The following is a 12,926-nucleotide window of genomic DNA, read 5'->3' as shown; positions in this document are numbered from 1 at the left end:
TCATGCAAACATACATGGAAGCTTATCTACAGGCATGAGCACAAAATTTCATCAAAAGGTACATGAGTAATTGTACTTAACAGCGATTTTTGTTGGCATCTATTTTTGCATTCAAACGCTACAGCAATTTAAAGCCTCAACGTGACTGACTATTTTTTGCAGCCTCCCCTTTCAATTATGTTTTATTTCACATCACATTAACCTGCAGGCCAGTTGTTTTCATTTCGTCTTCACAGATGCACCGAACTGTGAGCAAAAGCACATCAACAGAGACGTGCATGAAGAATAGATTTCGGTCTCATCCAGCCCACTCGGGAGGGCGACACGCAATCTGATAATTGAGGTATTGATAGATCGGGAGTGAGTGGCGACATTGATAAGTGTGGGACTGAAGGTCTTGTATCGGATGGTTGTCAGGGGGAGAATCGATCCACATCGACCTGCAGCTCTACACCTCACTGTCCTATTTCTTCCTCTGTCTTTTCTATCTTTGGCTTTTCTATTTTTCTTTCTTTTGTTGGCCTCACCCTTACTCACTCACCTCACTATGTTTTTCGTCTCCATTTTGGCTCATCGTGCACCTCTCTCCTCTTCTCTACTCTCCTCTTGCTACTGTGTAGCGCGCAGAACAGATTTCAGGTGGGATGTAATATCTGTGAGTCAACGGCAGACAGCAAAAGCCAGAGTTATGAGGTTTGCATGTAAACAGAGCAGAGCACAGAGCGGAGCACAGAGCGGGACAGGGGCAGAGGATGGTGGAGCAGCTGGACAGGCCAGAGAAACAGAGCATCACATGATGCGAGGTGCAGTTATGTAAGGTAGCAAGTATCTTAATCTTATACAATTAAGCGAATGCAAACCCCAAGGTAGTGTCCCATGAAGTAACACATGGCAAGGTAACGTAACGCAATGTGGCACGGGACAATGTTACGATACAGCAGAGGAAGAGGGTACAAACAGGAAAAAAGTTGCGAGGGTGCACTGGCCCAGAATCTAACGTCCCTCCTGGCGAGCTCACAGGAAGTGGCACACTGCTGCGGACTGAGCTCCAAATTGTGTGTTGTCTCAATCTCCCATATGTGCATATGGGCATATATAAAATTGCACATTAACCATGTGTGTGTGTGTCTGTGTGTTTGTGTGTGTGAGAATGTTTGAACAGCTGAGATTGTCCTGCTTCATGACTTGGGTTGAAATGCCCAGCGAGTAGAGAAATTCAATGAGCTACAGTATCATGGTAGGGGAAAAATTAGACATTTCTCTTTGTTTATATAGGAACTAGAGGCTAATGCACATTGTGAAAAATAAATGTATTCAAAATTTAAAATAAATGAATCTATTCTTGCTTTATTCCCTATCTCATCTCCTTAACGCCCCTCCATTATTCGCTCCTTAATTTTTCCCTCCACTGTCCCTTTTGCTAGTGTAAATAAACATAATAAATAATGCCATTATGACCTACAATAACCCCCATGCCACGAAGTAGAAATTAGAGACCACAAAGGACATGACAGGTGATTCTGTAAACAAAGTCAAAATAAGTTCATGGGTTACTTTCCTCAAGTGTGTACCTTTACCCTGATATTTAAAGTTACCGTGTCCGGCTGATGGCCGGTTTTTCACCCCCGCATTTGAGTGAGCTAAAAATTCACAAAAGGTTAAAGGACGACTGTGGCTCAGGAGGTATGAGCGTGTCGTCAACTAACCAGAAGAATGATTGTTCGATCCCCGGGTCTTCCAGTGCGCGTGCCCGTTTCCCTGGGCAAGACACTTAACCCTAAATCTGCGCTTGACAGCTGTGCCAGTCAGTGTATGAAAGATGTGTGCACATAGAAGTGTAGTATGAATGTGCGTGTGGATGACTTGTACTGTAAAAGCATGTGGGTTTTAGATAAGACTAGAACAGCTCTATATTAACATAGGCCATTACGTTGTTAAAAAAAACATGTCCTTTTAAAGAATTCCCGAGGCCGTAGTCTTATTTTACACTAAAACATTATGGCATCGGAGTAACGTGAAAAATGCTGTAATCCTTGTGCATATAGTGGCTATGAGAAAGGGGGAACATTGACGGAATGGGGACTGGTAAGAATAACGTCTCGCTCAACCTAGTAGATGATGCTTCAGAAGTCAGAAAACAGCTCTTTGTTTTTATCCAAAAACATGTTTAAAAACCCCCCCAAAAAACCTTGACAACGCTTCTGGTTCAGATAGTCTGCCTTCACTTCACTCAACTATTCTCTCTCCTTACGACTCTCCATCACTTTTCAGTTCCTTCTCAACATGCAATAACACCCCCTGCTTGTCTCCTCCTCTTCATCATGTATCCCACCCCCCCGGGGACGGATCAACACTCCTCTCCCCGAGCTCCTCTACTCCTTTAATCTCGCTCTGCTGGCTCATGCTTCTCCTCTTCTCCCCCCTTCTTGTCAGCCATCCTCTTTCATCCTCCTCCCTCTGTAGCTCCTGTGTGCGGGGTCTTCAAGGTCAGGGTCCCGGTTGGCCAGTCACCATCTTCTCAAGTGCTGGTACCATGTTCACATGTGCTACACGCTCTGCTCCAGTCTTGGTTTGGGTTTTCTGCATTATTTTCATAATTTTTTTCTCTCTCAGAATGGTTATAATGTGTGCGTTGTGTGTATATTTCCTTAAAGAAACACACACAATGCTCTGTCTTTGTGTTAGCGTAAATTTAGTGTGCGCGTGTGTGCGTCTCTGGGATACTCACTCTGCGATGTGCATGCAAATGTTTCACCTCGGCAGATCTAAAAGCTAGATTAGCTCCCAGTGTCTTGCACCTGCCTGTTGCTATGGAAACTGGGTATCCTCTGTGCGTCACCTGTGCCCATGTTTGGTCTGGTTTCCTGCTCCCTTCCAGCAGCTTCCCTCTCGCTCTCTTTTGCCCTAATTTACTCTCGTTGTCTCTCTCCCTCTCCTCTGTAGTCCGAACCACGCACACTGAAACAGAAGCACACACGGAGATGCACACGCACGCACGCACTCGCACTCGCACACACACACACACACACACACACACACACACACACACACACACACACACACACACACACACACACACACACACACACACACACACACACACACACACACACACACACACACACACACACACACACACACACACACACACACACACACACACACACACACACACACACACACACCACAACTATTAAGCCGTCTGTATACCAAATTAATTAATTACCACTACACAAAGCCCTATTCAAGCTGTACCTGTACACACGCACACAATTAAAACACATCATACACATCCCATTAACACAGACTAGGAAACACATGGATCGTATTGTGAAAGAAAACTAAACTCGTCAGTCTGTGATGTTCTTCAGCAGAACGAGCTCCGATGAGCGGTCGGTTACTGTATGACTCAAACGGATGTGTCATTCTTCATGAATCAGCAATGAGAACCTGCGGCTCACACTAAAAGCATAGTGATTATTCATCGTTTGCGGGGCTGCAGATAGCGACCCACATGAGCAGGGGGTCTGACCTGCTGCAGACCCTCACTGGGATTGTAAAGCTCTGAAAAGTTTTGACTCTAATAACATAACTGATTCTAAGCTCAGGGTATCAGTCGACACTGAATATTGATCTCATATCAGTGTCCTTTCCCCCCCACATTTGAAAAATGTGTAGACGTCTTTCTGAGGAACTGCCAAAGACCATTCTTCTAATGTGCATCAATTTCAGGATTATTAGTTCAACGATTTGGAAGATACATTTACTCTCTATCTTTATCGCTGATAGACACTCATGTCTGTACAGTAAATATGAAGCTATAGCCACCAGTCTGTTAGCTTAGCTTAGCATGAACACAGGAAACAAGGGTTTCTGTCTGGCTCTGACTGAAGGTAGATAATCTTTCATACAACCACAACCAACTGCGTTCAGTACAATCACTACAATACATATAATGTCAGTGTAAAAAAACAACTTATCTCCTTCGTCAATTTAAACTCATCATGTAATAGAATTTGTTTTTAATGTTAAAACTTGGTCTAAAAGGTCTACCTCTCCCTTTGCTTTGAAATGCATGTGTAGTATCAACATCACAGCAAATCCTCCAAATTGAACAACAACATATCTTTTCTTTAATTTCTTATCTGTTTGTGTTTTGTGCAATGTCCTTCAGAATTAGCCTTTATGGGTTTGAGGCCTCTATCGCCATGACGACAATACTTGTACTTTCCTAGGCCTTGCAAATCACTCATAAAAAATATATATATATCTTCATAGGCTTCTTTTCAGGTTTGGTACGTGCACAAAAACGCCTGGTTAGGTTGTGGTTTGTGTAAGTTACTTTGTCAGGATTAGGGGACCATCGTTGTCATGGTTACAATAATAACCATGTAGTTAAGATTAGGGGAGGATGGCCATGCCAGAAGGAAAGGGGAAACAAAAAGCAGTCCTCTGTGTCAAAGTGCAATGTTTGTTAGATCCATCAATTCACCCATGACCTTGTCACGGACTTCCTCTTGTGCTCCTGTCATAATTACAACATCCACTGGAGGGCGCTATCACGTGAACACAAGCCAGTTGTTTTGGGACAGTGTACTGAAATAACTGATGCTGTTGTTTCTCCTGGTCGTACAGCAGCAGATCAGAAAGCTGTATTTTAAGTCACATCAGTATATGTGCCTGATTCCATTCCAACAGACTGGAATCAGTGTCTTCCTGCTGAAAGACTGCCACCCCTGACACACACACACACACACACACACACACACACACACACACACACACACACACACACACACACACACACACACACACACACACACACACACACACACACACACACACACACACACACACACACACACACACACACACACACACACACACACACACACACACACACACACACACACACACACACCAACGAGAACGTTCGCTCGCCTCGCAGACAAACTCCAGAAGAAGTTTGGTGCAACTGTGCTAAGTTACTGGGGGGCAGACGCTGACGCAGCTAATAAGGTGAAGTATGGGTGCGTCGCCCGCGAACAACAAGACTACTCTGGGACAACTTCACCCAGAGGTTGCCAGATTAGCTCTGGACAGAGGGGCGCCAGGTATCAGAAAGCAGAGTCCCGCCCGGAGGCAAAGGAGGACGAGGACAGAGAGAGACAGGGAGTCAAGCAGAGACTGACAGATGAGACTCCGGTGTGAGAGAAAGAGAGGGACAGAGAAAGGGGGAGAGATGGAGTCTATCAATGTGAGGCGGGTGGGGGGAGGACAAAGATCTTCCACTGCAGTGAAACAACCGTGCTCAGGCTGACCCTCCTCCCCCCTCCCCTCTCCTCCCCTCTCCCCTCATCGATTCGGTGGTGCAGCAGCAGCAGCATAACAAAACTCTGACCAAAAAAAACCCCCATCTCAGCTACAGGCTCTGCAGTGGCTGCCCAGCTTTGGGAAAACACCCTGCTCTGCATCCACTCCTCCTTCCTCCTGATGCACGCCCCCCATCCAAACCACCGCCACCTCTTACTTTTCCAACCATCCTACGTACATTTCAAAAAAGCTGGTTCCCCTGCCCGACTCCTCTTTTCCTGCTACAACAGGCCAATTGTTCACATGAAACCACTTTGCCACTTCTCCTTCCCTCTCTGTTGCACACGCCCATGTACAGAGCCACTTCTATTGTGTCTGACTTGGCCAGACGAAGCATGTCTCTTGACCTACAATAACCCCCCATGCAGGTCCTCGTTTTTAGTCACCCTCCTCCTCTGTCTCCTATGCTGCTCACTTTACCTCCTTCTTTATCCTTCACAGGCTGCCCGGGAACACACCCTCACCCACTGCGACTCTCCTCTATACCCTGCAGCACTTTTCCATCTTTACAGGCGTACGCGATCGGGAACGTATATGAAAACTCTGCTTAATTGTTTTTCTCTTGGCATTTTTTCCCGCCTTCCGGCTGCCGTGAACTGGATGCGGCATTGTTACCTTGCGGCGAGGGGAACGCAGTGAGAGAAAACAGTGAGAATGGTAAATGTGATGTGCAGCGCTTTGAGGGAAATAATGTTAATGAGAAGCATAATCACAAGTGACAAAAAAAAACCTCATTAGGCCCCTTGATATCTGAGATAGATGCATCACAGAGAGAAAAAGGATGTAGGGATATTCTCTAAAACAATGCATTCATTATAACAAGCTCTACTTGCTGTTATATTAAAAAAATAAATGCTGATATGAGAGAAAGATACAGATTTGAATAAGATCATTCAGTCATGTGCTGAAGATGCATGATTGGCAGGGGGATTTCTAAAAACGTGCTCTCTCCTCTCGTCACCCTGTCCGTTTACATAATGTGCATTTGTATTATTTATGTGCTTATCAGAAATCCCTGCTGACAATTCCTTATATAACATTCATATTTTATGAGTGTGTTTGCTTGTTGAAGTTTGATTAAAACGTCCCCCTTGCACGGGCGTCCAACCGCTGCTGAGCGATTGGCCACTGAGGAGGCCTTAATCAATGGGGAGTGTGTGTGTGTGCGTGTGTGAGTGAGAGAGAGGGGAAAAAGAGACAGAGCCCATCTCCCTTTTCCTTTTTTTTCTGAGGGACTGAGGAGGCAGTTTGGGGAGGCTGCAGATGATACTGCAGTATAGAACGGAGCCAAATGCAAAGACACAGGACGAGACGCTTTTCAACTTTTCTCCAACGGGTGGACACGCTGCGGCCTGTAGGAGCGTCTCAAAACATTGTCAGTCACTGATCCTTGCTAATAATTTTATATGAGATTTGAGAAATCTTTCTCTAGATTTGTTTATAGCAAATGACACATGAAAAAGAAAGCGGAAATATTCACTCTCTCGTTACTCCAGCGGCGTAATGACGTACTTGTGTTGGAATAAGACTGATGAAACAGACGACACAAAAACAAAACATAGAGTCGCTGAACTCTACATATGTTTTCTAGAATGGGTCCACCATTCTGATTCTCCATCAGCTTTGCAAACGTAATCTCGGGGAGGAAATGCATTTAACAAATTGTCAGACCTCGGGGAAACACGCGATGCATTGTGGCGAATGTAAACTTAACTTGTTTAGTGCGTCTTTTAAATGAGATAGATAAGTAAATACAACCAGCGAACACTTATTAGGTGAGAGGAAGAGAGCATTCTTCACAACTGACACCAGTTATTGTTCCTTTGGTAAAAATAAAGTCTAGAACTGTCTACATTTTAAAACGATTAAGTTACACTTGTTGTTCTCTTCCATAAAGCCCTGTTTGTGTTAGCTGGGCTTCCATCCAAGTTGTGTTTCTCCACATATTATCATATCATTGAATGCCAAAGTAAAACTGAGACTGTGGTTTCAGGCTAGTGGCACTGCCAGCAACACCCATGAGAACCTCCTGTTTCTATAGTTAGAGGTGGGCAGATTGAGAAACGCACAGTGGAGTTTATGTAACCTACTGTAGAATAAAACCCAGAATGGATAACAACATGAAAAGGTCCAGTATCCTAAGATTTTTCATGATGCTTTTAAAGTCACATTATGGATTGTGGTGATCCTGACATCCTCAAAACTGTTGTGTTTGACTCCCTTTCTGTCACAGAACATTTAGTGACTCCATACTTGATAATGTGCACATCAGGCGCATTTACTGATCTTTTACAATTCCTCTTTTGAAATTGCGGAAGTACAGTCAGTAAAAAGCTGCAGCTGTAATCCGTCGAGCGGGATATTTATAGTGTCTGCTGCGGGTCTCCTTCCCAGGAACCAGTCTGTTTATCTGCGCCAAGACCTGATCCTCTGTTTACCACCCAGCATTATTGGTCTCACTATGAAATTCAAATCAATATCCTCCACAATAAAAGTCCCAGGCTTGCAGCAAATTGGAATCTATAGCTTGGAAAGCTAAAGAGATCTATGGCACTGCCAAGGCAGCGCTAATGAATGATGAATCACTGCAACACACACGCGCACGCACGCACGCACGCACACAGAGTAATCCTGCACAGGTAATAAACATTCAAAGACAAACACACACAAAAAAATGCCTACACACACATACTAAACTATGCATACACATGATGCAGCCCTTTTGTCTCACATACTGTACAGTCAGGCTGGTGTGAAACTCAACTCCCTCATCAATAATGGATTTACAAAGCATCTGTACAAAGTGGCCATTGTTTCACTAGACACAGCGTTTCTTCACCGCTGCTACTGTGTTTACAGTTATCGGTTCTTCGGGTAACGGAGATGCGCTGAATCCGTCTCAGCAAGAAATCACAGCAAAGATATTTTCTTTAAACCTGATTTTCTGAATGTTTGTGCCATTTCACCTTTTAGGATATGGACATATTTTGTAATTTAAAAGGGTCAGCAAGCTATTTTGGAGAACGCTTGAACTCTTTGTTGTTGTTGTTGTGATTTCACTGCTCTGGCCGGGCCGCTAACCTGCGACCTTGGGTGTGGGAGTCCGGCGCGCTAACCACTAGGCCAAAACCTTTTTTGTTTTCGATTTAAAGAGCCAGGGCTGAGCCCAAAACCCAGATATTTTTTTAGGCGCAGCTCACGGACGTGAGGAAATATTTGCAGATTTTTTACAAAACATGTCTTGCTTAAGAAAAATCGCTTGCTGCCCCTTTAATATCTTGAATTAAATGTATCTAATCAAATAGTGCAAAAAGCTGACCAGGTGATAAATCACAATTAACCCACAGTAGTATTTAGAATTAGGTCACCTGGGAAACATATTGTAGTTTCGAAATTTTTAATTATGGCCATTGTACTGTATGCATACATACATATGTTTGCATTATGTCGACCCACATTAGAGTTTAAGCTACTAAGTTCATTGATCAACCGTGTACATCATGTGTTTTTCTCTCTTTGCTTCAGGCAAAATTTGTCAGTAGCGACAGTGCATCTGTGTGTATCTCAACCAAAGTCTACAGTGTCACTCTGTGTATGTTTGCTCGCATAAAGTGCGCAATTATTGGATTACACGCATGTGTGAGCACATCTGTTACTGTGCATGCATATTAAATGCGAGTAATGGCATAACAGATAGTAATAATACCAAACCATAATGTGGTATACAGAGATAATATAATCCGCATGTGCTTGTGTGTGTGTGTGTGTGTGTGTGTGTGTGTGTGTGTGCGTGTGTCTGTCCCAGTGGGTTGTTTTTCGGGAAGTCAAGGGTTGGAGGCCCGAGTGCTGAGTAAGCGGTGCAGGTCCAGAGTTGGAAGACTGCAGTGCTGCTGGCAGCAACACACACTGATCTGAGCTCAGACTGATACTCAGCAGAGGGGAGGGGGGGTTGGAGAGGAAGAGGAGAAAACAACAACACACCTGCACTCCCACAAACAAATATTACAAGAACAGAAATGTTTTCCTAATTTCTCATTCCAAGTAGAGCTGGAATAACAAAAAATTCATACACATGCAGAGAGATATAACATACACACACACACACACATTCACAAACATTGTATTCACACAGGGAAATCTAATTTGTTGTAGATCATTAAATGACACATCCTGAATAAAACCAGGATTCCAATATGTAAAAGCAGCCACAGATATCTCCTCATCATCTTTTACACCAAACCCCACACACAGACACACACACGCACACACACATACTGCATGACCATATAAGCCCGAGCCCACGCCCTGACAGACACACTGCGTCACGGCCAACAGTCAGAGCCAGCAGCCTCTGTTTACTCCCTCTAACCTGTGCGCCCACTGATTGTGCGAGAAAAGCCCTTGTCTTCTCCTCCCGCCCACTCCCACAGCATCCCCCTCTCATTCCTCTGTCGTGCCCCCTCCCCATCCTCTACTCATCCTCCAACCCCACCACCCCCCAGTCTCCACCTCTTCCCTCCTATCATCATGTCCCTTCGCCTTCCCTTTCCCCTTGCTGTAAGTCGACGCCCCCCCCCCCCCCCCGAATGGCTCTGCCGGGGCTCTCAGGGCTGTTATTCGCTTACTGTCTCCGCTTCTCTTCTTGTGTATCATCACACAAAGTCTCTGGCTCCCTGTTCCTGTCTCTCCTCTCTCTGCTGTCATTCCCCTCTCCTCGTCCTCTGCCTCGCTGTCATCGCTCTCATCCACAATCTCTTTCTCCTCTCACATCCTTGTCATCAATGCTATTGTGAGTACAGTATGTATATTTAAACATAGGCCCTGTATCAAGGACCTCGAAGATGCTACACCCCGCCTGCCGATATATCTTATTATATAACCGAGTCCCCATGGACCTTGAGGACACTGCAATCTAATTTTATCTGGCCATGGTGGTGGTGATGATGGGAGTGTGCATCAGTGAAACATTAAACACAGAAAGCAATGCTGTTCTCAGATAATTGCCTCATATGCACATGCAACAACTAGAACATGCACAAGCATGCTTCACCATCACTCCAGAAGATAGAACAGGCAGGTTAGCGTCAATCACTAATGCAAGATTGAAAGCCGCAAGAGTGACTAATATGCGAGCGGTAAACATGCGCGGCTGCCATTTTGATAACAGGGGGACCAAATTTTCTGTCCTCCCACATTAGTAAACAACTGAACCCCTGCATTGCTAAGATGGCCAAACAGCGCCACGTGCTGGTTCCAATGTGGAGCTGCGTCTGGCTGGATGAGCAGAGACTGATATATATTCAAACATGGAGGGGCCACCACTGGTGAAATGAAATACCAAAGCATTAAGGAAAGCATGCTGTGTCATAGAGTCTCAGCGGTGTACAAAGGGGTGGTCGATCATTTGTTTCATACACTAGGAGGAAAGAAAAAAGACAGACAGAAAGTAGACAGGTAAAGCTTCCTGCCTCTTCTACCACAGTCTTCATGTGTCTCATGTCAGCCCCAGACACTGCAGAGTCAGGATCGTAAGCGACTTCCTGTCTGCAGTGTGAACTTACAGTAGTTTCACCTCTGTGCACGGCTTCACCCACAACCTGTGACACTAAAACTCTCTTACAGAAGTGTAAATTGATTTATGTCCGACGTATCATTTTAGACAGAAAAAAGGGTTCTGGCTTTGAACCAGGCTGAAAGCAGCGTAAACACAGTGGTCGCCGATTATGTATTCACGCATACAATATTTATATTCAGTACCAGTGTTCCAGTCTGTTAATAAATATATATATATAGGGTTTTTACTGTGTTTGACGGTTGCCAAGAGACACAAAACAGTCCCTACTGAGCATTGTAGATATACATGTGAGGTATGATGTGTACCTAAGAAATATGAATAATTTCAATTGATTATTCACATTTGTATTATTTGGATGACTTTATCATATGATCATCATAATAAAAGCTGACTCCACCAAGACTCCAAGTTAGCTTGATAAAACTATACATGTACTGTAAGTATTCAAATTACTGATACTAAATGACGAGAGGTTTGGTAACATATGAAGTCCAACTGTGTCGATTGAAGCAGCTGTAGTGAAAAACTGCGATGAATCCAAACTAGATCGAATGTCCATGTTGGTTGCAGGTACTGGCCAACTGGCTTAGGTAACAGTGTGTGAGTCCAAGACGTCTGGGTGTCTCTCTCCGTCTAACCTACTTCCTGTCTAGTCTGTGGTTTCCTTGCGCTCCAGCTGCGTCGTCCTCTGGATGGAGGTTCTGGCCGAAAGGCATCACAAAGTCGTCGAAGTCCACCTCGGGGGAGAGGAGGAGCCTCTTCCGTCTCTCTATCTTTGACATCAGCTGGCTGGTGGTGGGCGGCTTCCCCCAAACCTGAGGCGGACGGACAAGTCGCATGAGAGAGAATTCTGTGCAATTACTCAGCGAGTTGGATACAGCACTGAGCTCACGTGCACTGGTGGGAATACTGTCCACTGCTTTTCTTATACACTGCACATTTGTCGATGAGGCAAAACTGCAAATTTGTACCTGAATTTACCACATCCACACATTTTCTTCTGGATTGGAAATAAGCTTTGCAAACTTGACTTTGCTGTGTAATAAATGTTAATAATAAGGCCAAAACACATTTGCTTGGACTAGACTGTGACTCTCATGACATCAGCAAAACATTGACAACTACAGTTAGACTTAATAAATTGTGTCATGTAGGTGGATGCTACTCTGATGGTGGTGAGGCCTACCGATTTGGGCGCGAAGGTGATATCCGTCTTGTTTGTTTTCCCTGTAGTGATGCTGGTGTTAAGCAGGATGACGCTCTTTGAATCCCTCTGAGACGTCCTCCCTGCTGTTGCAGTTGACGACTCCGCGTGCACCACACCTCCTGCTGCAAAGCCCTGTAGGGGACAACATGTCGGGGTTTTATCCAAGTGCTTTGTGCAGTTGCTACAAGGGCAAATGTCACTGTGAGTGTCAGACTCAGGTCAGTCACAGAGAGAGAGATGGTGGGGGTTACTCAATATGGATGGAGGAGTTTACCTGCATTCATCTCAAGGGACATCAAGAATGTAAAGATCACAAGTGTAGAAGCATCGACATTCAAATCAAGAAGCTTGGAGGATAGTGCTGAAGGTAAAATAAATGAACGGGGGAAAAAAACATTAATCTGTCTGAGACACTGGACCATCAGACACGTAGGGCTACTGTAAATGCCAATAGTCTGCAGAAACAGTCACTAAGAAACAGAAATGTGGTGCGTTCTTTTTTTACTTTGGAGACAAGCTGAATCTTGTTAGGACCCCCCTATTCCTTCTCTAAAAAAAAGAAATGAGATGAAGTTGGGTCACAGTACTAACCAATTACACTTGGAATGTTTCAAATTCCAGATATGAAGCAGCTACACAGGAGTTTATCTGTCAACCGCTGATACTTTTTGTCGGTAGATGCTGTAAATATCCAGATGTTTGCGTCTGCATTTTAAATTGCAGAAGCTGTGACTCCCTCTTGTATATGGGCTAAGTCCTGTGTTGTGTCTC

The 12,926-nt window shown here is 44.5% G+C and overlaps 1 protein-coding gene across 6 annotated transcripts in view; it reads right to left on the bottom strand.

Moving 5' to 3' along the window:
* The window catches only part of ankef1a (ankyrin repeat and EF-hand domain containing 1a), a 31,106-nt gene that overhangs the window by 5,027 nt on the left and 13,153 nt on the right, over positions 1–12,926 (bottom strand). For 4 of the 6 annotated variants that reach the window (XM_035617591.2, XM_035617592.2, XM_035617595.2 and 1 more), the window contains 2 exons: positions 12,135–12,287; positions 11,591–11,763 (listed from right to left, as the gene is read on the bottom strand). In XM_035617591.2, the coding sequence (XP_035473484.1) occupies positions 11,591–11,763; positions 12,135–12,287 (326 nt within the window). Of the gene's footprint in view, positions 1–543; positions 654–10,875; positions 11,764–12,134; positions 12,288–12,926 lie in introns of those variants that run through there. The other 2 variants (XM_035617593.2, XM_035617594.2) reach the window with 2 other exon arrangements.

Source organism: Scophthalmus maximus, chromosome 18 (assembly GCF_022379125.1).
Source record: "Scophthalmus maximus strain ysfricsl-2021 chromosome 18, ASM2237912v1, whole genome shotgun sequence".
NCBI classification, from domain to species: Eukaryota; Metazoa; Chordata; class Actinopteri; order Pleuronectiformes; family Scophthalmidae; genus Scophthalmus; species Scophthalmus maximus.
Note: the sequence above shows the minus strand (reverse complement) of the source record. Positions and strands in the feature narration are given on the sequence as shown.